The sequence below is a fragment of the Podarcis erhardii genome, assembly GCF_964252035.2.
Source record: "Podarcis erhardii genome assembly, chromosome: 10".
Taxonomy (NCBI): domain Eukaryota; kingdom Metazoa; phylum Chordata; class Lepidosauria; order Squamata; family Lacertidae; genus Podarcis; species Podarcis erhardii.
The window spans coordinates 57424639-57451214 of NC_138500.1; the positions used below are offsets into that span (position 1 = coordinate 57424639).

The window sequence follows — 26576 nt, forward strand, 5'->3', positions numbered from 1 at the left end:
TCTCATGTAAAACCCTTGTCGCTTCATGCATTCTTCTCCAGCAAAGGAATCAAATTGTCCTATAATGTTTTTGGGATCTCCTCTCTGTTCTCTGTGGATCGCATGTTTTCACTTGCCTCCACAGTTTCAGTCAATCCTTTTTCCTCTTCCTGGGCCATATTTCTCAGTTCCCAACTGCTTCAGAGGCTTCCTACTTTTGCAAGTCCTCAAAAGCAACTCCCAAGTGCATGTGGATGATTGCATGCTTGGATAGTCCCTATTACGTCTGTCCACACTGCAACAGTAGGGCATGTGTAATTTGCAACCGATCATAGAATCATAGAATTCCAAACAGTTCCAGGATAATAATAATAATAATAATAATAATAATAATAATAATAATAATAATTTATAATTTATAACCCACCCAGCTGGCTGGGTTTCCCCAACCACTCTGGGCAGCTCCCAACAGAATATTAAAAACACGATAAAAGATCAAACATTAAAAACTTCCCTAAAACAGGGCTGCCTTCAGATGTATTCTAAAAGTCAGATAGTTGTTTATTTTCTTGACATCTGATGGGAGGGCGTTCCACAGGGAGGGTGCCACCACCGAGAAGGCCCTCTGCCTGGTTCCCTGTAACCTCACTTCTCACAGTGACAGAACCACCAGAAGGCCCTCGGAGCTGGACCTCATTGTCCGGGCTGAATGATGGGGGTGGAGACGCTCCTTCAGGTATAGTGGGGCGAGGCTGTTTAGAGCTGTAAAGGTCAGCACCAACACTTTGAACTGTGCTCGGAAATGTACTGGGAGCCAATGTAGGTCTTTCAGGACCGGTGTTATATGGTCTTGGCGGCCGCTCCCAGTCACCAGTCTAGCTGCCGCATTCTGGATTAGTTGTAGTTTCCGGGTCACCTTCAAAGGTAGCCCCACGTAGAGCGCATTGCAGTAGTCCAAGCAGACCACTGTCAGAACAGGATACTGAACTAGATGAGCCATTGGCCTGATCCAGGAGCCTCTTCTTATGTTCTAATGGTCCGACTTGATACAAGGCAGATTCTTGTGCCGTTTCTTCAAAACTCGCTCACTGTGCAGGTGAAACCATAAGAGAGGCCGGAGGGAAGGGGTCACCTTACTAGCCATTTTACGAAAGTGATTGACTTTTGGTTAATACATATACTTCATTGTCCAAATGTTGCTTCAGTTCAAATTGTGTTATAGCAGTCCGGACTTAAGGCCTTTCAGGAGAACAACAGGAATGTCTGTGCAAATTGTGAGCGTGCGGCATGCCGCTTCAAACATGTTTCTATTTCCATGTACCCAGGGGACCTTTGGGCTTGCGTCTTGTGAACAGCAGGCCCCCACGAGACGCTGCAAACCGCTTTGAAAATGAAGGAATTCCCAAAGCAGTTTGCGATGCACCACAGCAGCCTGCTATTTAAAGGCGGAAAGCCAAAACTCCCGCGGGGCAGGCCCAGGCATTTGGGTGTGCCTGAGCTAGATCCTTGGACCCTGGCCAGTATTTGTATTAATTCTAAGGAAGGCACCCTTTCCGGGAACAAGCCATCCTATTCATTATATATCATTAAAGTGTCTAATGATTGCTTTTAGAGTTTAGAGAGGGAGCAGGCAAATAAGGTGCTGTTTGCACACGAGAATTTCTCCATAGCTTGAATATTGTAGCGCTGGTGTTTTTTTGTGTGTTTTTTCCAGTTCTGAAGCACATTACTCATGCTGGCGGGCTTTGCCTGTGCCAGAGATCAGAGACTTCCATGCCTTTTCTCTTTAGTAACCAGACACCTGTTCTAGGAGCAAAAGGATAAACAGAGAGGAAAGGGACGGGGTCTTCTTTAGACCCTCGGCTAGGCACAACTGGGCTCATGCATAGGAAGGAAAAGGTCAAAGACAGTGGCGTGGTCTTTCTCACAGCGGGGTTTCAGTTGAAAGCCCAATCCTGAGACTCTTCTCTTTCATGTCTAATCCCGTTAGGATATTCAAGTTTCACTGCAAGCTGATACCGTGATGAAGGCTGCAACACAAAGGGAGAGCTAGGGATGTTGTTTCCAGTCTGCCAGCAATTCTCATGCATTTGAGTAATCCTGGATTAAGTTCAAGGCTATTCAGCGAAGAAGTGTGCAGTTCCAAAGCTGAACAGCCCTTAAGAGACCAAATTATTGTTATTTCTCTTTCTTACAGTACCCATAATATCCTCATTAAAAGCAAATTAGTCGGGGGATAAACTGTTGAGCCTACGATGGCATTTTAAGAAGCATGGGTTTCCCATTGTTTGCATTAGGCCGACTTGTAGGAGGGTTCCCTGTAAATTAAGAGGTGGCTGTAGGGTTTATGCTGGGTTTCCTTTGGATTGAAAGGACTATGTTTAAAATGTGTGTTTCTGTCTCAAGAAGAAAGAAAAAATGCAATTACAACTTCGGCTCCACATTTCCAGCATCGTATTTCAAATAACTTTCTAGTAGCTGTGTGAGAGGCACATAAAAGGAGATATTGAAGTACACAGATTGGAAAGACTTGCGTAATTATCTTGCAATTCTCTTCACATGTTGCAAATATTAAATTTATCCTCAGTAGAGTGGTCTCCAAAACCAGATTCTGAATCGTCCAATTAAGTTAGAGTAGACCCAATGAAATCTATTGATATCAATGGGTCTACTTTGAGTATGACTTGATTGAATACAACCTATAGTCGCTAGTTTAGGCAAGTAATATAATAAAAATGCTACACTTAAGAAGCCCATATAAGCGTTGTTGTTGTTTTTTTCTAGGCCTGCATCACTGAATAACTGATTATAGCCCTTAAAAATAATAATTAAATTTCCAATAAAATAAAATAAAAATTAAGTGTCCCCATTAATTAACAAAAAAGTGCACACTTCTCTTTCTCTGCTCCAGTGCCTTCTAAATTGATATGTGCCATTTTCTGTCCCTTCTCTAATTAGTTGGCAAGGTATAGTAGGTGGAATCTTAGTATCCTCTTGTGTAGCCATTGCGTGCCATTACTGTAGCTCATTTTGGGACACGGTAAAAGTATGTTTAGCTATCCCACCACCAGGGAAGAACATCACATTGGTCCCTTTTGAGCATTCTGAAAATATCTTAAGTTTATTCCACAAATGCTGAATGGCTGAAAGAGAACCACCCTGGTCAGCAGCACTCCAAAAATCCCACACATGTACTGTAACTTGTACACGTGAATCTTATGTAGAAGTCACACTGAGACAGGATGTGGAGATGGCTCCTTGCTTAGTTGGCTTTTAAAAATAATTGCAGAAGTGCATCGAGATGGATGAAGACCAATACTGCTCAGAGGCTGTATAGGTCTAAATGTTCTGGAGAACATACATGGAGGGTGGGCATCAACCTTTTGTAGGATTCCTGGATCCACATGACTGGCCACTGGTAAAAATAGGATGCTGACCTAGGTGGACCTGTGAACAAACAGGTCCAGTAGGCTCCTCTTAAAGATCACTAGAACACTGTGTTCCTCCAAAAATAAATGAAGCAGTTGAGTTGCATAATGCCTTCAGGACATGAAATGCCATTGCCTTCTTCTGAAAATCATGGCAGGAGACACTCAGGAATGAGGAACAACAGCAGCACAAAAAGGGCATAGGAAAGGTGTGGGAATGTTAAAGACAGAAGGATATACAGTGGTGCCCCGCAAGACGAATGCCCCGCAAGACGAAAAACCCGCTAGACGAAAGGGTTTTCCGTTTTGGAGGCACTTCGCAAGACGAATTTCCCTATGGGCTTGCTTTGCAAGACGAAAATGTCTTGCGAGTTTTTCCAACTTTCCCCCCTTTCCCCCCTTTTTCTAAGCCGCTAAAAGCCGCTAAGCTGCTAATAGCGCTAATCCGCTAAGCCGCTAATGGGCTTGCTTCGCAAGACGAAAAAACCGCTAGACGAAGAGACTCGCGGAACGGATTCTTTTCGTCTTGCGAGGCACCACTGTATTGAATAAGTATTATCCTTCCTTCACTTATGCTAGTAAGTGATGTAGCAGAGCAGATTCCCTTCCATATAGCTGGAAGCCAGTTTGCAGATTCATTTGAATCTCTTAGTTAAGATTATTTCCTGGTGTCCCCTTTTATCCCTCCTAAAAGAATAAAAACACAAGAGTATTTCTGAGTAAAGTAACAAAAAGTTTACTCACATTTTAGTTCATGATATGATCCCTGAAAGGCAGGCTTTACTTGGTAGTTACACAAAGAAACCGTGAGTTAATCTCATATGGAGACTGAACTTGTGTGCTGCTGTCTGAGAGCCAGCAGACAGTAAAATGACATTAGGAATACAAAATGGCTGCAAGAGAGCAGCATGGCAGCAAAAGATCAACAAAACAAGAAGACAAGACAAAACTGCTAGAATCAAGACAATAGAAAGACTAAACAGACTCAGAAAAATGGCTGCATGACTCTGCTCTTTTATGGAGTCAGCCAGAGCCATGCCTATCTCCCAAGTCACATGCAGGGAGAGGAAAACTCCAGACCAGTGGAACAGGAAGTTATACTGACTGAATGCCCCCATGCCTGTGCCCACTCTAGGGAAATAAGGAATGTTGCATTTGACTGCACTAATGGATTACATCCCACAGAAGGGAGATGTGGCAGTCCTTGCAGAGAGTAGAACAAGACTGGGCAACTTATGACCTTCAAGATGTTGGGAGTATAACTCCCACGATGCCTAATTCTTGGCCATACTGGCTGAGATGGATAGGAGTTGAAGCCCAGCAAGAACAGGAGGGCCATAGGTTGTCCAAACCAGGAGGTTATCCCTAATAATGCTCACGGCTGATCTACTGCTTCTCCAAAATGGTTCCTTTCAGCCAAATGGTACTGCTTGCCTTAGATATGCTATTCAAATCGCCCAACAAGTGCATCATTTCCTCTCCAAATAGAGGCCGTGGGTACAGTTTAAAGTGGTTCAAAATCCATTAAATGAAAGCCATGTATGAAGCTAGGCAAGGACTCGCCCAACGATTGATCTGAAATATTTTCCTTGTTGCTTTTGTTTGTTCCTTGAAATATTTATAAGAAGGGGGCAGCCTGGTTTCCTCATCTACTTTTGTCCATTTTGCTGTAAACCTACCTCAGCCCTGAAAGTTCAGACTTTAAGAATGCTGAGTCTGTTTTTGCAGTTGGGTCACAAATGAATGAAATGACATCAGCAGACTATTTTCATTAATGGGCAGCAGGCTGAGGAAGGATTAACTCTGTGTGTCACTTAGCTAATTTAAATTCTCTTTAAGCTCCTTTTTTTGGTATGGCTTTTAGCCTTTCCTCATCTGTTCTCCTCCAAGGATGAGGCACTTATAATTAGCTATGATCTCATTCCTCGTTATGGCGGAGACCTGGCTATGTTGGGTCGCTTGCAACAATTCAGTTATTTCTCACGAATGTCTTCTAATCTTCCTGGCCTCCTCCTGCTCCTTCTTTTGTGCTTATACTATAGAGCATCATAGCCTACGAAGTCAACTGAATTCTGGGCTGTATGAGCTTTGGCCTTGACCCAGCAGGATTTTTCTTGTGCTCTTACAGGGCTACGTTTGAAATGAATTTGAAATGTGAATTCGAATGTAGAATTTGTCAACATATGTAGGTGATGGTACTGTTTCTTGCTTCCCAGTTCCTAACCCTAAACAGAGTAGCTGCATCTTTAACAGTTTAAGGGAAATAGATGCAATGACAAGGATCCTGCTTCTTGCTAAAATAATGCTGCAATAATAATTTTTTTAAAACCCACAACAGGTCAACTGAAATCACTGTTTGCATTACAACTATTAAAGGTACCTTCTTGAACTTCCTGGTTCGATGCTTAGAATCATAGAATTGTTCACACAATATTCAAATCTGGAGATTGGGATTTCCATACCCTCCATCCTTTCTCCAGTGAAAATAGGGGTGTCCTGCTATACCCTCCAACATTTATCCGACGAAAATAGGGGTGTCCTAAGGAAAAGCGGGACATTCTGGGATCAAATCAGAAACCAGGACGGCTTCTGTAAATTCGGGACTGACCCTGGAAAATAGGGACACTTGGTGGGTCTGGATTTCTGATGTAACAAGGTCATTTTGTGGTGTGTTTCCCCCTCATTTTTAAAGGCCTCATGTTTGCAAGAAACAAATGTGCTTGGGAGTATTCATTTCACTCACCCAACCTTTCTTGCTTGGTTGATTCCTTCTGCCTTGAAACGAAGCCCTATTAATTGGAGCACACAGTCACCGAAACCCTTTGAGCCTGTCTGAAGCCATCACTTTCGAACTCGGTAGACAATGTGAAGTAGTTTGCTGCACTTTTCCCTCAATGAGATGCACAATCGAGGTGAAAGAGGATCGAGGATCAGTCAGTAGGCAAGTTTCAAAGTGTTAACAGATTGTGAAAATTGGCAACAACTGTTTTGCTGACGATAGTAATCTTGCAAGCGGAGGGTGGATAATTTCACAGTGATGAGCGCTTGGCGCTTGAGCTGTGGTCGTGTTTGCCTTTCATGTCGTTTGGGCCTCCTGAACGAACTTCAGCGAGAGAGGAAAGCTAATGCAGCTGCCTTTGTTAATCAGCCCCAATGGCCCAGCCCTTCAGGAGGCAGGCGAAGGCAGATACACACTGAGACACACAATCCTTGCTGATTAACAGTAAAAGCTGGTAAAGTTACCCTCTAAGCCTGTCTGGTCCATCAGCCCTAGAAATGTAATTTAGATGATTATCTATGTGCCCATTAAACCTCGTGACCCACTGCTAGCCTGTTTGAAGTTTGCCTGCTTAAACTTGCTAATAGGAACAATAGCGGGATTAGCTCAGGGGTCGTGAAATATAAGAGAGCAGCAAAAAATGAAGACAAGAGCGTGGAGGAGAACTTCCTTCTTGCAAGAGTCTGTGACATGGGAAAGAGATGATTTTGCTATCTAAAATATAGCAATCCAGATAAGACGAGTGCCGGGTTATCATCCCAGAGCTCATGGGCATAGATGGGCAACCAAATAACCATACTAATTGGTTCCAGCCTCTTCAGTGATGCTTCATAAATAGATAACATTGGGGGGCAAAACCGTACAGTTACTTCCTTCCTTACTTGGAAGGAAAGTCAGCTGCAATAAATGGGGCTCTTTCCCCCCACCAAATATGTTTAGGATTAGAATAGAGCCTTGGCAGAAACCATCCTTTCCTTCTCTCAAACGTTTTCCAAAAACTGCACTGTTTAGACAGGCCTTCACAATACAAATTTTTCTTTAATACGAATTCTTTCTTTAAGTGTCTACTGATGTTTTAATTGTGTTTTCTAGGTATTTATAGACCGATTTAATTGCATCTTATATGTTGTAAGCCTCATTGCTATATTTTATAAAAAAATTCCTTCCAGTAGCACCTTAAAGCATGCACACGAAAGCTCATACCTAAAACTAACTTAGTTGGTCTTTAAGGTGCTACTGGAAGGAATTTTTTTATTTTGTTTTGACTATGGCAGACCAACACGGCTACCTATCTATAACTGCTATATTTTATGAAAGAGCTGTTTCACAAGATACAATGAGGTGGCTCACAACATATACAATACAATAAAGTTAAAAGCATATGATTTCTGCAGAGATGCATCAAGCTGCTTGCTTTTAATTATAGCTTGTGGCTTTCTCTCTCTCTCTCTCTCTCTCTCTGTGTGTGTGTGTGTGTGTGTGTGTGTGAGAGAGAGAGAGAGAGAGAGAGAGAGAGAGAGAGAATTTGTAAGGTGCTTATGAAATTCATTATTTATTTTGACATTGCACACCCAAACTTGGCTGTCGACCTTTCGTTGTTGGATTTGATTTCAGTTTGTTTTCCTCCATTCTCCATTTTGTCCTCAATATAAATGCATTACAAATGCATGTGAAGAACTTGGAATAAATCATAGGAGGCCAAGTAATGCTCAAGCTAGTATAAACGAGCAGGGAATGCCTCAAAAAGAAATGGAAATAAAATGGATGTGATACTTGTAGGGTAAATCAGCCACATATAATCAACATGCTTATCTCTAATTAATACATGAAGGGGTTAAGACAATAGAGTAAGCTGTCATGCCAGGCTTACCTAGGTCACAGTCCCCCACTTCCTGTCTTTTCTTGCTGTTGTGTGGAAAAGCACATGAATTTGACCTTTGAAGAGTTTGTAAGTAAACCATTCTGAAGTTAATCAAACATGTGGCCTCTTTCCATGTTAAGAGAAGTGGAGAATATTGGAAAGAACTTAGAAGGGTCTATTTTAAAGGTCTAACAGCCAATATTTCTACACTTTACATTGCTGCATGTTTTGTTATTTTAAATCTCTGCTGGATCTTTCTCACTTGCCCCAAATCTGGACCCAGGGATTTTTTTCTTTTATTTTACCTATGGTTTTTTCCCTTTTAAACAAGTTACAAACTAAAACTAACAATACTAGCACAAAGAGCAATAGATGAACATTGACTCAAGCATGTTAACAAGCAAACTATCATTTGATGACTTCCTTCAACAATTATAAAGTTTCCTTGGCCACTGTACCACATACTTGCATACAGACAATGCAGCCCCCAAAAAGGTTAGGCTAAAATTATTGTCCATGAAATACTGCAGTAAATTAGTTGGCAGATTATTAAACAATATTTGCCAGCAGACAATTGGAACACCAGAAGAATAAAAAATACATAACAATACGTGAGCCTATAGGTATGTACAAATACTGTTTGGGGAAATCTAGCCTGGCCTCTTCAGGGAGCTCAATAGCCAGTTACATAGCTGTATGTAACACTTCAACACCCATTCACAAAATGAACTATTGCCTTATCCCCTGTTGTCTGCTTCCTGCATAGACTAAGGAAGGCGAATACATAAAAATCAGGATTTAAATGTATAACCAGGTGAATACATTTTACACAGTAGGAAAGACTTGTGCCTGGAATCAGTTTTGGCAGCTCCTTCTTCTTTCTGACATTCCTTATTAATTATTGTTTCAATACCAATAAATTTTTGTTTCCACCTATTTTCCATGTGGAAATACTTTTCCCACTTGTGGGCCAGTGGGTCGCCGAAAGCAAAATGAATCACTAGCCACAGGAGAGAAAGTGTTCACTTTGTGGCATTGAGAAAATATGCAACAACAGATTTGGTGACTTGGGCAATATATTTTTCACATTTAATGCTTGTCCCTGTAATTTATTTTTCCTTTGTGCATATACGGTGCTTTTTTCTGGGGATACGCATACCTCTAAACATTTTGTGAATCTAAGTTTGGCCTCATTGAGGGGGCAGTATTTCAATATGAGTAGGAAAATGAGAGTACCCCTAAACATTTTTTTAGGGAAAAAAAGCACTGTGCATATAGATAGAGATAGAGATAGTTGTTGTGGTAGGACTTAGAAATCTTAAGTTCCTACACTTAATTATTTGTATATTTTAGAGCCTATTTCATGCCAGCAAACCAGATTGCTGCGTGCCACAACATAGGGCTTATGAGCCCTCCCGTATAATCAGAAGTCCATATATCAGTTGCCCAATACTTCTGCACTCATGTATGACCAGTCGATATGAAATGGTCCAGGCAAATTATGCAGCAGATGCATGTCTGTGTACAAGCTATAGGATCCAGGCATTTAACCAGTTTCATCTATATAATGTTCCATCAGGCTATTTAGTGGAATGGTTAAGCCTGAAATCTAATAATTTTAGCTTTCTGCATTTTGGGACAGAAGGACAAAACTTGTCATGCTGGTACATTGACCCACACTAAACATTTTTTTTAAAAAAAATTTTGTAAGCAACGCCTCTGCAGGAGCAGAAAATTGACAAATGTGTACTCTTGTCTTGTGTGCTCAAGCCTAAAATCATGTACTTTGGGTTACAAATATGAATCTTGGCACACATATCCACTGACCCGGTTTTTTATATGGACCCTAAGCAGTGCTTTTTTTTTCTTTAAAAAATGTTTAGGGTACTCTCATTTTGACTCAAGAAAATCAATATTTTATAGTTCGAATAGGGAAAAATAAGTACAGTGGTGCCCCACAAGACGAAATTAATTCGTTCCGCAATTTTTGTCGTCTAGCGAATTTTTCGTCTTGCGAAGCACGAAATCCCATAGGAATGCATTGAAAATCAATTAATGCGTTCCTATGGTCAAAAAAAGTCCAAACAAAGCCAAATTTGGTACAACAACAGTTTATTAACTGCTCTTTAAAGTCACACATACTGTAAAGAGCAGTTCAAAAATTGAAGGGAAAATAAATTAACTTTATAAACATGACAGAAAAACATTTAAAAATCAACAAAGTGTACAGTACATTTTCTAAGACTCTGGGGGACCACTCGAAGAAGGCTCCTCTTCCACTCTTTGCTTCTTGGTCAAGAACCTGTCCATAGTCTGCTGCTTTATCCGCCTTTTCAGCAGCTCCCTGAAAGACGACATGACCCTCGTATCATAAAAGTTCCCAGCGTCATGTGCCACGTGCTTCTCATGGTGGTGTAGATCTGCAAAAGTCTGCACCTCCTTCCACTTCTGGCAAATGTCCCTCAGTCTTTCGGAGGACAGCCGTTCCTCAGTTGCTTCCTCCTCTTCCAGTGAGGCCTGCTCCTGCGCAGCCTCTGCCTGCAGAATGTAGCCCTCCGTCGTCACAACCTCCAGGAACTCCGCTGCAAAGTCTTCAGCCGCAGGAACATCAGAACTGGCAGCCTCTCCATGCCTGACCACACTGTGGATGCCAGATCTTGTCTTGAACCGGTCAAACCAACCTCTGCTAGCCTTGAAGACTTCTGGCTCGGCTGAGGTTCCTGGCTGTTCCCGGATGAGGTCAGCGTGCAAGGCCTTGGCCTTCTCACAAATGACGGCCTCAGACACTGTGTCCCCTGCACGCTGCTTCTCTTCTATCCAGATGAGCAGCAACTTCTCGACCTCCTCCAGGACAGCTGGGCGGTTCTTCACGATCCTGGTGACTCCCTTGGCTGCATCAGTCGCCAGGATCTTCTCCCTCATCTTCAGGATGGTCCCGATGGTCGATGGGTTCCTGCCGTACTCCCTGGCGATGTCCGTCACACGCATTCCGCCGTCGTGCTTCCAGATGATCTCCTTCTTCATTTCCAGCGTCACCTTCTCCTTCTTCCTCTCGCCGGCCACCGCAGCAGCAGTCTTCTTGGGTCCCATGGCAGCACAGCTCCTACCTTCGTAAACTCAGAAACAGAAAAAAAAATCAGTGATGTGCTTCAAACCCAAAAAATACAAAAGCAGCCAGCCACCCACCACACAGAAATTAAAACCCAGAACCAAGGCCTTGAATCCCAAGCACCCCAACCCCAAATCCAAAATCCAAAAACCCCAAAAAAAGTTTTAAAAGTTTAGCTTACCAAATGGATGAAAGAGAAGTTCTCGAAAAGCTTCAACAATCAACCACCGACGTCCTCAGAAACCTCAAATGGCTGCAAAATAAGTTTAGGAAAAGCTTCAAAAATCACCAATGTCTTCAAAAACCTCAACTGCTCCCACAGACACGCACCAACCCACCCACAACACAGAAATTGCAAACCCCTCCCCAACTGCTCCCCCAGCCCCTCCCCAACTGCTGCAAACCCCTCCCCAACTGCTTCCCCACCCAGACAAAAAAAAATTTCAAAAAATAACAACATGGCCAGCACTCAGAAATTCAAACTCAGAAAATTTTTCAAAAAAAATAAACCTGGCCCAGTGGTCACAGAAAATCATAAAAATTCCCCAAAAAGGCCCACAAGCCCCCAGATTATCGCAAACCCCTTCCCAGCACCAAGTCCTTGAATCCCAAACACCCCAACCCAAAATCCAAAACCCCCCAAAAAAGTTTTAAAAGTTTAACTTACCAAATGGATGAAAGAGAAGTTCTGGAAAAGTTCTGGAAAAGTTTTGGAAAATCTTCAAAAGTGAGCAAAGTCTGAGAAAAGGCTACCAAACCACGTGCTAACAGTTGCTCCTCGAAGTCAAGTCGCAACTGCAGCTGCTCAAGCTAAGCACCCTTGGTTTTAACGGTTTTTACACAAAGGAAACAAAGTCGCGAGACGTTTTCGTTTTGCGAAGCAAGCCCATAGGGGAATTCGTCTTGCGAGGCAAATCGCGGGCGAAAAAACCTTTCGTCTAGCGAGTTTTTTGTCTTGCGAGGCATTCGTCTTGCGGGGCACTACTGTACAGTAAATGGACAACAGTACAAAGAATCACAAAATGTTTAGGTGTATGCGTACCCCTGTGTCCCCCCAGGAAAAAAAACACTGACCCTAAGAAATAAACACTGGGGAGGGAAAATGTCTTTTAAAGTTTTTGTCCACTCTACAAGGAGCCTGCGATTACAGTGGTGCCCCGCAAGAGGAATGCCTCGCAAGATGAAAAACCCGCTAGACGAAAGGGTTTTCCGTTTTGGAGGCGCTTCGCAAGAGGAATTTCCCTATGGGCTTGCTTCGCAAGACGAAAATGTCTTGCGAGTTTTTCCGACTTTTTTCCCCTCCCCCCTTTTTCTAAGCCGCTAATCCGTTTATCTGCTAAGCCGCTAAGCCCCTAAAAGCCGCTAAAAGCCGCTAATAGCGCTAATCCGCTAAGCCGCTAATGGGCTTGCTTCGCAAGACAAAAAAACCGCTAGACGAAGAGACTCGCGGAAAGGATTCTTTTCGTCTTGCGAGGCACCACTGTACTCTCATAGTCTGCAGGGGGCACTGATATATTCACAATGCATCCACCAGACCTACGGTACTGCCTTCTTTCAGCTCCCCAGGTTCTCTCCAGCAACATTGCCCATCCTTCTCAGCAACCCTTGTAAATCACATTGAGTTCAGTAGGAATTGCTCCCAGGGAAGTGTGCAGAATTGTAGTGTAAGTGGCAGCTATTGATGAACTGCAGGGGGAGATTTTCCATGCTGGAATATGAACCTTTTTTGCTTTCGTGGGAGCCTGTGGGGTCCATTTCCTCTGGCCTTCAGATAGGCCCTTAAAGCACAGGCATATAATTCAGCAGTGCTTGGACACCAGGAAACTTACTAGCATTCCCACGGTTCATCCGAGTGCTTACTTGCAACCCCATGACCTCTCTGTATGATTTATTTTTACAAATCAAGTGCACACAGAACCTCTGAATGGTTAGTAACTGACTGTTCCCATGAATAGAATTTAGGACACAAATTGAGCAGGAATAGACAGATTTAACCATGAACCCAGTGTATCTCAGCAGTTGTCCTCACACAAGTCATATTAAAGCACAGACACAGGACTCACCAGTCCCCAAATTCTGGGACAGAAAGGGTGGACAGTGGTCCCTTATAGTCTCTAGGTATCTTCAGCTAGAATTTCTGAATCAGCTTCGGTTATATATATTTCCTCCCATTATATACTAATAGCAAACAGTGTGATTATTGATGTAAACCTTCTATATGTAATTTGTATAGTTTAGGTTTTTACCTCTTCAGTACATGTACTTCAGTACATTTTATTTTATTTTATTGCTATGGCTAGTGGCTGATGCAAATAAAGATTCTTCTGATCTGATCTGTGAAACACAGCTCCCTAAGTTCCAGTTCTTAAATATCCAAAATGGTACCATCTGCCACAAGTACCTGTGGCCATTTGTTAGGGATAAGTTAGAGTTGCCATACATTCAGAAATTCCTGGATGTAGCCAGGATTTGGCCATCAGGAACAGTGTCCCGGTGGAAATTGCTGAAATGTCCTGAACATATGGCAGCCCATGTTGTAAGTGTAGATTTTGGCAGTTTTCATTAAAAATAGCTCAAAAAGAGAAAGGAAAGCTCAGCAACTTTAGTGTCCTGAATTTCACATTTGAAAATATGAAATATGGCAACCCTACTCACAATGCAGTGAGCTTGCTGTTGAGTATCACCGAACTCTTCTAAACCTATAAGAGGTGAGTGGGTGTGCTGAAAAAGATGTTACTGGTATAATAATAATAAAGTAATAATAATAATAATAATTAATGATTTATTACTTATACCCCATCCATCTAGCTGGGCTTTCCCAGCCACTCTGGGCAGCTCCCAACAGAATATTAAAAAAACGATAAATCATCAAACATTAAAAACTTCCCTAAACAGGGCTGCCTTCAGATGTCTTCTAAAACTCAGATAGTTTATTTTCTTGACATCTGATGGGAGGGCGTTCCACAGGGCGGGCGCCACTACTGAGAAGGCCCTATGCCTGGTTCCCTGTAACTTCACTTCTTGCAGTGAGGGAACCACCAGAAGGCCCCCGGAGCTGAACCTCAGTGTCTGGGCAGAATGATGGGGGTGGAGATGCTCCTTCAGGTATACTGGGCTGAGGCCATTTAGGGCTTTAAAGGTCAGCACCAACACGTTGAATTGTGCTCGGAAATGTACTGGGAGCCAATATAGGTGTTTCAGGACCAGTGTTATATGTCTCGGTGGCCGCTCCCAGTCACCAGTCTAGCTGCTGCATTCTGGATTAGTTGCAGTTTCCAGGTCACATGCAAAGGTAGCCCCACGTAGAGCGCATTTTAGCTGCCTGGTGGAACATATGTCGTCTTCCCTTTGTGAACCTAACATGGTTTTAAATCAGAGGGTATCTACCGCAGACCTCTGCATATAGGTCACGCGTTGCAGCCGTATGCAAACATGTGATTTAGAAAAGCACTTTTATCTTTCCGTAACCTTGAGAGTGTCGCACTTGTCGTGGCTTATAGTCTTTGAAGGAAAGCACACTTATTCCAAAGCATGAATGGAATGACTAGATGAAATAGCTGTCCTCTAGAAGAGATCTCTGGCATCGGAGCTGCTAAAAAGGGTGCGATCTAACATGGACATGAAATGGATGTGTTGTAGTGCAGGATATAGCTTGCTTCATTCATTTCAATAGGATTTAGGGTAGAGGTTCTCTACTGGATTCTGCCTTCATTCTTGTTTCTGATACTCTGCAGTGGTACTTTGTCTTAGGAAAAGTGCATCTATACATATGAATTAGGATATCTATAGATATACTAATTCATATGTCTAGATGCAATCTTCTGACCTCTGGATCATACGTTCATTTTCAGAAAGACTAAATTACAGCCGACTGCTTTAATTTAATTAAACTGATATCTGATTCAATATTTAGAATTAACAAATCACAGTTATTTAGAACGAACTCATCTGTGTAAAACTAATTAAATATGATTAACATTTTTGTGAGTATCTAGTTGCCTGAAGTAGACACAATTGATTTGTTAGAGTTGTTAGCGTTCAAGGAACATTTCGCCTACGGGCCAAATAAAGAGAAGCAAAATTGCTTTTGTAAAAACAGCAAATTGGATTATTAAATTGTGTTTCTCAAAACTTTTCTTTAAAAAAAAAAACACTCTAGCAGATATCCTTGTTGTAGATGACTCAGGACTCTGCCACATCATGGTGTGTGTGTGTTTTTGAGGCTGGAACAGACCAAAGTATCTTTGGTCTCAAAGCATACAACCAATAGCTTGGCCCCAAGTTTCCACCTTTTTCTGGTAATAAGCAATATTACCATTACTATAGCTGGAATCCATTCTGCTTCTGAACTTGAAGGTACCATATAGCCATCAAAACTAGAAGCCACTAATAGACTTATCCCCCATAAATCCTCTTTAAAAGCATCTAAGTTAATGGTCTTCACCACATTTTCATTCCACAGTTAAGCTGTGCACCATTCTGTTTTCCACCATTCAATCTCATTGGATGGCCCCGGATTCTAGTATCATGGGAGGAGGAGTAAAATTCCCTGTATCCACTTTTTCTACATCATGGATAACTTCAGAGATCTCCATCATATCCTCTCTTTCGGATTTGTTCCAGCGCTTTTCTGCAGCTCTTCCAGCTCCCCGGTGTCCTTGGGCTCATCAAAAGTAATGTTACAAAAGACCAGCGCTGGTCCCTCTCTCTGCTAAGCTGTGGCAAGGGCGCATGGGATCTCAGGCGCCCCCACAGGCTCTGTGTCCCTTTGGAGAATAGAAGACATGGTGGAGGCTGTCGCACTTTAAGAAATAGAGTTTATTTGCCTATTTAACACCCTCAGTGTGCATGGAGGGGGTCCAGATCTCATAGCATGGCCCCAAGCATTGCAGGCCGTCCTTCCTTCTGCCTGGCCAAGATGGATCTCCCCCTTCTTCTTCCCAGAAGCCCCTTGCCCTCCCCCAGGGCAGTTCCAGATCTCTGGTCTCTGGTCACACCTGGGACAAGGAGTTGTTGACGACCCTCAGTGGCTCTCTATTGTAATGCTAACTGATCTGCTCTTCCCTCTACCAGCCAGGCTGGTTTGCGTAAGGCAGCCCAGAAATTCCTCTGCAGCTTATATTCTCTCTTCATATCACAAATAATACCAAATCCTAGCATTTATTAGTTTTAGTGTTTAGGAGGAACACCCCCACCTTGGTTCTCTAACAGTAATTATCTAGATCTCAGCCAATATCTATGTGATGACTTTGTCAAATGAGATCATGTGTAACTCCTCGCTCCTCAACTGTACCTTCATCAGAACCTTGTAAGTTACCTTAGGCTGGCAGATAGTGACCGTCGCGAAGCTAGGTGGCTGAGATATCATTTGAATTTGGTTCCTGCTGTCCTAGTTGACATTCTGTCCATGTGGACTGACTTTGGCCAGTACAAATTTGCTCAGAGGACGACTTTCCTTGTGCTTTTAAAAGGAGGGTTGAAGGGTTGCTGTAGTGATGTTTCAAGGATGTGACAAACACAGATATCTTTATTACATAGTCCCGGGCTGAGTAACCTGTAGCCCTCCACATACAGGGTTGCGTGATTTCGGGTTGCGCACTGTGCCAAACCCGGAAGTACCGGACTGGGTTACGTCTGGGTTTCAGCGCATGTGCAGAAGCACTAAATCACGCTTTGCGCATGTGCAGAAGCACCTAATCACGACCCGTGTGTGCGCAGATGTGGTGCTGTGGGTTGCAGACGCTGCGGGTTGCGAACATGGTTTCCGTATGGATCACCTTTGCAACCCGAGTGTCCACTGTATTGTTAAATTCCCAACTCCCATCGACCCCAGTTGGCATCACCAACTGGGATTTGTAGCTCACCAACAACTGGAAGGACATAAGTTCCCCACCCTGGACTTAGCCAAAGTCCATTTCCTGCACAATAAAAAGTGAAGCTACAGTCAACATTTTAAAAAACTAACAGAATATTTTGTTTGTAAAACTTTAGTAAATCCCAATATCATTACAATAATAATAGTAAATCCCAATATCATTAGAATAATAACGTACAGTAACCCTCATTAAAACAACCAAGATCCTGTACATTTATAATGCAACTCAACATTTTAACAACAGTTCCCTGCAGTTTTCCTTTAGTGTTCAATTGCAGTGAATCATGTAGCATTCAGCTCGTTCCTTTTTAATAGGCTAAGACACAACTACAAAGCTATGCTTTGTCACCAGAAAGATCTGGGCATCCTCTCCTATGCAGCCTTGCCGTACTCCTTTCCCAATTTTGAACCAATCAGTTGTTCCATATCCAGTTCTAACTGTAGCTTCTTGTCCCACATAGAGATTTCTCAGGAGACAGATGAGGTGATCAGGCACTCCCATTTCTTTAAGAACTTGCCATAGTTTGCTGTGGTCGACACAGTCAAAGGCTTTTGCATAGTCAATGAAGCAGAAGTAGATGTCTTTCTGGAACTCTCTAGCTTTCTCCATAATCCAGCACATGTTTGCAATTTGGTCTCTGGTTCCTCTGCCCCTTCGAAATCCAGCTTGCACTTCTGGGAGTTCTCGGTCCACATACTGCTTAAGCCTGCCTTGTAGAATTTTAAGCATAACCTTGCTAGCGTGTGAAATGAGTGCAATTGTGCTGTAGTTGGAGCATTCTTTGGCACTGCCCTTCTTTGGGATTGGGATGTAGACGGATCTTCTCCAATCCTCTGGCCACTGCTGAGTTTTCCAAATTTGCTGGCATATTGAGTGTAGCACCTTAACAGCATCATCTTTTAAATTTTTAAATAGCTCAGCTGGAATATCATCACTTCCACTGGCCTTGTTATTTGCAGTGCTTTCTAAGGCCCATTTGACTTCACTCTCCAGGATGTCTGGCTCAAGGTCAGCAACCATACTACCTGGGGTGTACGAGCCATCCATATCTTTCTGGTATAATTCCTCTGTGTATTCTTGCCACCTCTTCTTGATGTCTTCTGCTTCTGTTAGGTCCTTACCACTTTTGTCCTTTATTATGGTAATCTTTGTACGAAATGTTCCTTTCATATCTCCAATTTTCTTGAACAGATCTCTTGATCTTCCCATTCTGTTGTTTTCATCTATTTCTTTGCATTGCTCGTTTAAGAAGGCCTTCTTGTCTCTCCTTGCTATTTTTTGGAAATCTGCATTCAATTTCCTGTATCTTTCACTATCTCCCTCACATTTTGCTTGCCTTCTCTCCCCTGCTATTTGTAAGGCCTCGTTGGACAGCCACTTTGCTTTCTTGCATTTCCTTTTCATTGGGATGGTTTTCGTTGCTGCCTCCTGTATAATGTTGCGAGCCTCCACCCATAGTTCTTCAGGCACTCTGTCCAACAAATCTAAATCCTTAAACCTGTTCCTCACTTCCACTGTGTATTCATAAGGGATTTGATTCAGATTGTATCTTACCGGCCCAGTGGTTTTTCCTACTTTCTTCAGTTTAAGCTTGAATTTTGCTATAAGAAGCTGATGATCTGAGCCACAGTCAGCTCCAGGTCTTGTTTTTGCTGACTGTATAGAGCTTCTCCATCTTTGGCTGCAGAGAATATAATCAATCTGATTACGATGCTGCCCATCTGGTGATGTCCACGTGTAGAGTCGGCTCTTGTGTTGTTGGAAAAGCATGTTTGTGATGACCAGTTTGTTCTCTTGACAGAACTCTATTAGCCTTTGCCCTGCTTCGTTTTGATCTCCAAGGCCAAACTTGCCAGTTGTTCCTTTTATCTCTTGATTCCCTATTTTAGCATTCCAATCCCCTATAATGAGAAGAACATCCTTCTTTGGTGTCACTTCTATAAGGTCTTGTAAGTCTTCATAGAATTTGTCAATTTCAGTTTCTTCAGCACCAGTAGTTGGTGCATAAACTTGGATTACTGTGATGTTAAAAGGTCTGCCTTGGATTCGTATCGAGATCATTCTATCATTTTTGGGATTGCATCCCAGTACAGCTTTCGCCACTCTTTTGTTGACTATGAGGGCCACTCCATTTCTTTTACAGGTTTCTTGCCCACAGTAGTAGATATGATGGTCATCCGAACTGAATTCGCCCATTCCCGTCCATTTTAGTTCACTGATGCCCAGGATGTCAATATTTATTCTTGCCATCTCATTTTTGACCACATCCAACTTACCCAGGTTCATGGTTCTTACATTCCAGGTTCCTATGCAATATTTTTCTTTACAGCATTGGACTTTCCTCTCGCTTCCATGCATATCCGCAACTGAGCGTCCTTTCGGCTTTGGCCCAGCCGCTTCATCAGCTCTGGATCTACTTGTACTTGTCCTCCGCTCTTCCCCAGTAGCATGTTGGACACCTTTCGACCTGAGGGGCTCATCTTCCAGTGTCATAACTTTTATATGCCTGTTGTCTTTGTCCATGGAGTTTTCTTGGCAGGGATACTGGAGTGGCTTGCCAGTTCCTCCTCCAGGCGGATCACGTTTGGTCAAAACTCTCCACTATGACCTGTTCATCTTGGGTGCCCTGCTCGGCATAGTTCATAGCTTCTCTGAGTTTTTCAAGCCCCTTCGCCACGGCAAGGCAGTGATCCATGAAGGGGAGTAGCACCTTAGAGACCAACTAAGTTTGTTCTGGGTATAAGCTTTCGTGTGCATGCAGATAGGCTGAGATGTGCTATTTTGAGATATGGGAGAAATCAACTTATTTTATTCCCCGTTATCCATGTAGAGACAGTTCGCCACAACTTTACCTGCTCACAGGATCTGTTTTCTGTTTCTGGGTTTGTCTAACTAACCGCCCACTTTAGTACACAACAGCGCTGGACCTCAGTGTCTGGGCTGAACGATGGGGGTGGAGACACTCTTTCAGGTATAGAGAGACGTAGCAGAGAAGCAGCAGACAGCACAAGGCTCCACTTGATTCCAGAACCCCTTGACTTTCATCTGTTCACTTATTGCCTTACCCCAAAATTTCCTTCTCTCTATTTCTTATAGCTGTATATCCTAATTTAGGTAACTGTGTTTTCCACCTTTTTAATTCAGCAGCAACCTTGCCTTGTGTTTTACGCACCTGCCAAGCTACCCTGTTAACTCATTCATCATGGTCTCATGCAGCAGATGTAAGTGCTTGAACTTAGTGATTCATTCAGTGTCCCAGATTAATTTATTGCCGCTGGAATGGCTTGAGTCACTTTTTGCTACCGGTTCCTTGATTACTCTTCCCGAATCGAAAGAAACTGAGGGTATGGAGCGCTGTGAACTTTCTGCTACGGAGAACAGAGTCAGTTTTTAACCGGGATCTTGCCCTTTGGCACCAGCTTCAGCATCCAATCTGTAAAAAAAGCTTCCTCCATGCCATCATGCTAGCAAGCTACAAGTAGACTGCGTTCTATCTGCTATGCACCAGAAGGCAAACCCTTAATCAATATCTTTTGGAAAATGTTGTGAGATACACACACACACACACACACACACACACACATACACAGTGGTACCTCAGGTTACATACACTTCAGGTTACAGACTCTGCTAACCCAGAAATAGTACCTCGGGTTAAGAACTTTGCTTCAGGATGAGAACAGAAATCGTGCTCCGGTGGCGCGGCAGCAGCAGGAGGCCCCATTAGCTAAAGTGGTGCTTCAGGTTAAGAACAGTTTCAGGTTAAGAATGGACCTCCAGAACGAATTAAGTACTTAACCCGAGGTACCATAGTGTGTGTGTGTGTGTGTGTGTGTGTGTGTGTGTGTGTGTATATATATATATGCCCATCCAACATTAAATTCTCTTCTTTGATTAAAGCAGCAAGAGCGCTGAAAATCTATTAGAGCCAATTTAGTTACCATTATGGGTTTCAAAGAAAGAAAGAACAGATTTGTAGGTGATTTGGGGGAGCCAATTTGTCTTCCTTATTTCTGTTCTCCAGCTGTGTGCATTAAACGAGAGTATATTTATCAGCAGCATTGGTATAAGCCAGCCAGGGAAATCTAACCTAGAGATGGCCGTTCTTTTATCGATTTTCCAAAGCAAAACGTTTCTTCACTTGACAGCTCTGAATCCCAAAATATTGGTATTGATTGGTAGTATTGATATCGATATAAACCACCCTTCAGTTTTATCGCCTTCAGTGTGCAGCCTCATTCTGAAATTGACCATGGGTTTTCATTCTCTTTTGTCCTGAACCCCTGGCCTACCTGGAAGCAAGCCAGTATGTCAAGCCCCCAGTCCAGGGTCAAGCCACATGTCCAAAGTCCTGCAGAGACCTTGCAACATCTCTACACCAGTGTGGTGTAGTGGTTAAGAGCAGTGGACTCGTAATCTGGTGAACCGGGTTTGCTTCCCTGCTTCTCCACATGCAGCTGCTGGGTGACCTTGGGCTAGTCACACTTCTCTGAAGTCTCTCATCCTCACTCACCTCACAGAGTGTTTGTTGTGGAGGAGGAAGGGAAAGGAGAATGTTAGCCGCTTTGAGACTCCTTAAGGGGAGTGAAAGGTGGGATATCAAGTCCAAACGCTTCTTCTCCTAAGCCGAGGTCCTTCAACATGGGCAGTGGAGCAGAGACAGCACCTCAGCTCTGCTTCCCTTTTATACTTTGCAGGGGAGCCAACTATAGGGGACCCTGGGGCCTTGAGTTTTGTTGTGCATGCTCAACACCGCAGGGCTCCTGATGCAACTTTCAGTGCCTTGCAAAGCACCGGAAGTCACGTCCGAGGTCTCACAAGACCTTGGAGGTGGAAGTCAGGTTCCGAGGCTGCGGGGCGTGTGATGTCATGATATGACATCACAGCGCACATGCTGGGCACCCATACCCTGGGGCCCAAGTCGGCACCCCTGCTATTTTCCCTGCTGGTTGCAGCATCTGGGTTTGATGAGGCAGGTGTCAGGCTTCAGGGAATTCGATCCCCCTCCCTCACGGCTGGCAGCCAGAAATGGGGAAACAAGAAGTTCTTACTGAGATAATTTATTCAATATTCAGAGAAAGAGACGTGTGATGCTGCCTCTTGGATAATGCCATTGCTGCGAGTAAAGTCCCACCATCTCTGCCTCTCCTATTATACATCATCCCTAAGTTGGTTGATCTGTGCTTTCTGCCTCTGAGCTTTCTGTTCTCCTACTCTCAATGCCTGCCTGGACATGGGAGGGAGTGGGTCTGGCCTGCTTTCCAAAGACACTGAGTCTGTCAGCAGTCTCTCCCCTGGTGCATCTTCTTCTTCCTCCTGCTCCTCTCCCAATATTTCCCACCTTCTCCCCTCTGCAGCCTCTGAACTGTGACCTTCTGCAAACCACTGTTCTAAATCTATACCGTCTCCCTCTTCTCTGATAGTGCAGGAGGAGGGGGAAGGTTTCTACCATTCCTCTTCAGTCCAGTCCCTGACAGCAAGTGACCCTCACCTGTTCCAAGCCTCCTCCATCTGAGGAATCACACATGTCCTCCCAGAGCTAGCAAGCCTCACCTGGCGAGCTAGGGACCTGGGCTGTAGGCCTTTGTCTGTCTCAGCTTCCTAGAGCACCCCTCTCACTGTTCCCTATGCTTCAGCACCCGCCATGCTCATGGAGACAGAGGTCCCTCTGGTGATGTGTCCTGCTGTTCTGGTTCCTGTGCATTGATCCCCCCCTTCCCCTCATTCTCCTCCATCACCCCATGAGTACTTCCTACACCCAACCTCTCCTTCCCCATCCCCAGCTCTCAGGTCTTTATCCACTCATCGATGGCAAGCAGACACCATGGCTCTGTTCTAGCTCCACTGCCAGAGGAAGGATGTTAGGAGAATCCTCAGGTTGTGCTTCTTGGGTTCTCACGAGCATCTGGTTCTTGCATCTGTGGAGCTCTGTGGCTTCCCTTTGGATCAAAAGGCTGCGAGTTGACGTCTAGCTCCCACGGGAACTCCAGCTTTCCTGGCAGCAAAAACACAACAATCATAGCTAACAATTTGATGCCCTTTCACCACACCCAAAACAACGGCTTGAGACAAACGCCTGCGTGCCTAACGGCTGGTCAGGAATGGAGGTTGCTGTATCAAGGCAATCAGGCCCAGATTTCCAATTTGGATTGAAGCCAGTTTGGGAAAGCAAACATAAGATTTCATTTTAAAAGACGAGATAGATCAGGATAGATGTGGATTGTGGTTATCGCCATGTGCACGCCACTTCCCAAAGCAGCACACTGGATGCAGCGTAAACAGCGGTCCTTCAAATTGTTATGAATAGAAAGCTACAAATGTCTTTCCAGTTGGTTCTTACCCAACCCATTAAAAATCATAGAAGGGATTGCAGAGGATTTGAACTGTCCTAACCAAGAGTCTGTGCTGTGTCAAGGTCTAGGGCTGACCCCTTTATAGATTCCCTCATTCAAGAAAGAGGTAGGCAGCGAAACGTCCTGGTTAATGGAAATCTATCGGCGGGAAGAAGGCTGCTTTTTTTGCAGCCCAGCCGGCACGTTTTTTTCTCATCAATCACCCATGTGATTCCTTAATTCCCCAAATGGGGAGATGAAGCATATGGCTTCACGGGTTTTTTTTTTTATAGATATACAGCCATCGCACCCGATACGAGACGCTGCTTTCATATGAGGCCTTTGTGATATTAACAAAATTAAAAACATCAAAGCCCTGCGGCTCGGATCTGTTGGAAGCATATTAGAGAGTAGACGGTAAACACGAACAAAGAGATATGCCTGCGAACAGAGTATGCTTTGCATTAGCGTTATCCCTCAACACACATGTAACCCCCCCCCTCAACTTTTGCATGAAGGGCAGGAATTAATTGGGTCTGTGGCGTTGTGTGGGAGAGCAGCCTAATCCTGTTCGTGTGCCTGATGCCGCGTTAACTTCCTCTCCGACTTTTATCAGAACATATTTACTTCAAAGGGAATCTTCCAGATGCTTACACACCCAGAGGAGTAGCCCAGATCTTCAGGGAACTAGTTGTGCAGGAACTAATGGCAGCAAATTTCATCCTTTGCCATTGTGCTGGAGTAAACCTTACGCTTTTTTATTGAAAGAAAACCCCAATATGAATTTGGTTTGCAACTAGCCTAGTCAAGGTGCGTAGTACAGTGGTACCTTGGATTACATACGCTTCAGGTAACATACGCTTCAGGTTACAGACTCCGCTAACCCAGAAATAGTACCTCGGGTTAAGAACTTTGCTTCAGGATGAGAACAGAAATTGTGAGGCGACAGCATCAGCGGGAGGCCCCATTAGCTAAAGTGGTGCTTCAGGTTAAGAACAGTTTCAGGTTAAGAATGGACCTCTGGAATGAATTAAGTACGTAACCAGAGGTACCACTGTACCTTGTTCTCAAACGTTCTCGAACGTTTTGGCTCCCGAACGCTGCAAACCCAGAAGTGACTGTTCCGGTTTGTGAATTATTTTTGGAAGCTGAACATCCGACAGGGCTTCCGTGGCTTCTGATTGGCTGTAGGAGCTTTCTGCAGCTAATCAGAAGCCCCGTTTTGGTTTCTGAACGTTTTGGAAGTCGATCCGACTTCCAGAATTGATTCCTTTCGACTTCCATGGTACGACTGTACCTAAAACGACACTTAGCACAAAAAACCTCACAAGCGACGCTTTCCATCTCTGGCAAATCATCATGGATGATTATTTGTTGCCCTTTAATTCCATCCAGAATATAGCATCGGTAAGGCCAGGGGTTTGTTTTTTTTCAGCCGAAACTCAGTCCCGGCATCTCTCAAGTGGGCACCACTGCCATTATAAGAGAACAAGGGAAGTGTTTATGGGAAGTTGCAGCACCTCTTCTAGAAAAATAGCAAGCACTGAGTAAGGCTATTCACTACCTCATTCACTCAGGGTAGAATGTCTTTTAATTCATGAACTTTTTACCAAATCTTCAGCCGTTTTCCCGTCTTTTCCAGCATGGAAGCACATATCTATTTTGAGCACCCTGTTCCCCCAAAAAGAGGGCAAAGAGTTCAATGTGTTGAGCTGGATATTGTGCTGTTGCTTTTAGATGGGACTTTTTGAGGCCAGAAATAGGGAGCCCAGAATGTGGCTGGGTGTGGAGCACACATACATCAATCATTTGCATAAAACCCCGAGGCAGGTGGGTTGCAGTAGAAACCACCGTGGCAATTATGGTGGCATTTGCTTCTCATTTGCTCTGCTGCATGAATCGTTTTTGATAGAGTAGGGTTAACCCATCTGCTCATAATTTATTTCTCTGCAGTGAGAATCCTATCTGACTTTTTATGAGCTCATTCCGACTAATGTTATTAGCCTACTTTTCCTACAGCATTTGTTAATCACTTTTCATCGTACACTTTGGTTGTGTATGAAAACGGACATCAGCTGACTAAAAGAATTCATGAGGAGCTTTTCCTTTTAAAAAAAATGCAATGAGTTGCAGATGTTTCAGAGAAGGAATTGGTAATTTCATTTTGTCCTGATTAGATGAGATAGAGCTGTGTAGTCACAACTGAACAGTGCAAGCAAGAATACTATTCCTCTTCTTTAGATATAGCTGTCATACCAAGCTGACTGCATACTTCATTCTGTTATGGCATGGAGTGATGTTCTCTGTGGCCCATTTGAGACATATATTTGAGATATTTTTTCATGGAGCTGAATATTATATGTTAGATATTATATGATATGATATATTATACCACCTGTGATCTGGACGCCCATCTTTCTGTTGGACGATTGGGCAAAGAGGAGCTGCAGGTTTCCTTGTGGTTCAGAAACCTGGAAAACTTGTTTGCTCAGAGCTAACAAATGCCATGCACATCATGGCAATCGTGGTTCTGTTTTATCACTAGAAAAGCTCTTAAAAACAACCGTATGTTTCTGGGTGAGTCCTGTTTGTACTTGTTTTGATTTAGAGGGCATATGTCTCCTTTAATATAACCAACCCTACTGTTTCCTGTTGTTTTGTGGGAATCTTACAGTGCCTTCCCTTTGGCAAAGCATAGGACCTATCGTTTAATTAAGGGGGAAGTACTCAGAACATAATTTGCCAAAAGTAGATGCCTAATGGCATGCCCATACCAGACAATTTGGTGTGATCAAGTGAATGTGAATGGACAGTCCACACCAAACGCAGTCTCCTTTCTCAGTTTTCTCTCCTTTTTCAGGGTTTTTAGTGATCAGTCAGTACCTCATTCCTCATTAAAAGAATGGTGCCCCTTACCACTAGGAATGCATAGTTCTTGAATTTCTGATTTTCATCATGACATGCAAGGATGCTTTTTTGCAATGTTCATATTATTTTTAGATTTTAAATTTCCTGAAATATAAATGCTATTCAAGTTAAATGAATGAATAGCAAGTCAAAGGCAACACACAGACATTTATTTATGAGGGCAGCAGAACTGTGCAGATCTATCCCCAAGCTAGTTCATTTCATTTTTCTATTACTCCTGTTTTACAATTTCAGTGATTTATTGCTGGACTCAAGCTTGATGAATCCAGAAAATGCCTTGGATG

General features: G+C 43.4%; 2 protein-coding genes and 1 long non-coding RNA gene across 3 annotated transcripts in view; 1 reads left to right on the forward strand and 2 right to left on the reverse strand.

Moving 5' to 3' along the window:
* CPED1 (cadherin like and PC-esterase domain containing 1) overlaps positions 1-26576 on the forward strand; it is a gene marked incomplete at its 5' end in the record, with an annotated part of 117460 nt that overhangs the window by 66595 nt on the left and 24289 nt on the right. The window lies entirely within an intron of this gene.
* Positions 364-16721, reverse strand: LOC309350914. Its single transcript, XR_014160592.1, has 3 exons — positions 16474-16721; positions 13812-13855; positions 364-2009 (listed from the first exon to the last, which is right to left on the reverse strand). It is a non-coding gene; the product is annotated as an uncharacterized lncRNA (long non-coding RNA).
* On the reverse strand, positions 10143-11477 carry LOC309350672 (putative CENPB DNA-binding domain-containing protein 1). The gene is made up of 2 exons (XM_081877711.1): positions 10655-11477; positions 10143-10579 (listed from the first exon to the last, which is right to left on the reverse strand). Exons 1-2 carry the CDS (start codon positions 11135-11137, stop codon positions 10286-10288), a joined length of 777 nt encoding a protein of 258 aa, XP_081733837.1. The 5' UTR covers positions 11138-11477; the 3' UTR covers positions 10143-10285.

Excerpts from the sequence above, each read along its gene's own strand:
- LOC309350672 (XM_081877711.1), bottom strand. The coding sequence starts at position 11,137 with ATGGGACCCAAGAAGACTGCTGCTGCGGTGGCCGGCGAGAGGAAGAAG. Across the intron at positions 10,580-10,654 it reads GAGAGGCTGCCAGTTCTGAT|GCTGCGCAGGAGCAGGCCTC; the intron begins GTTCCTGCGGCT and ends CTGCAGGCAGAG.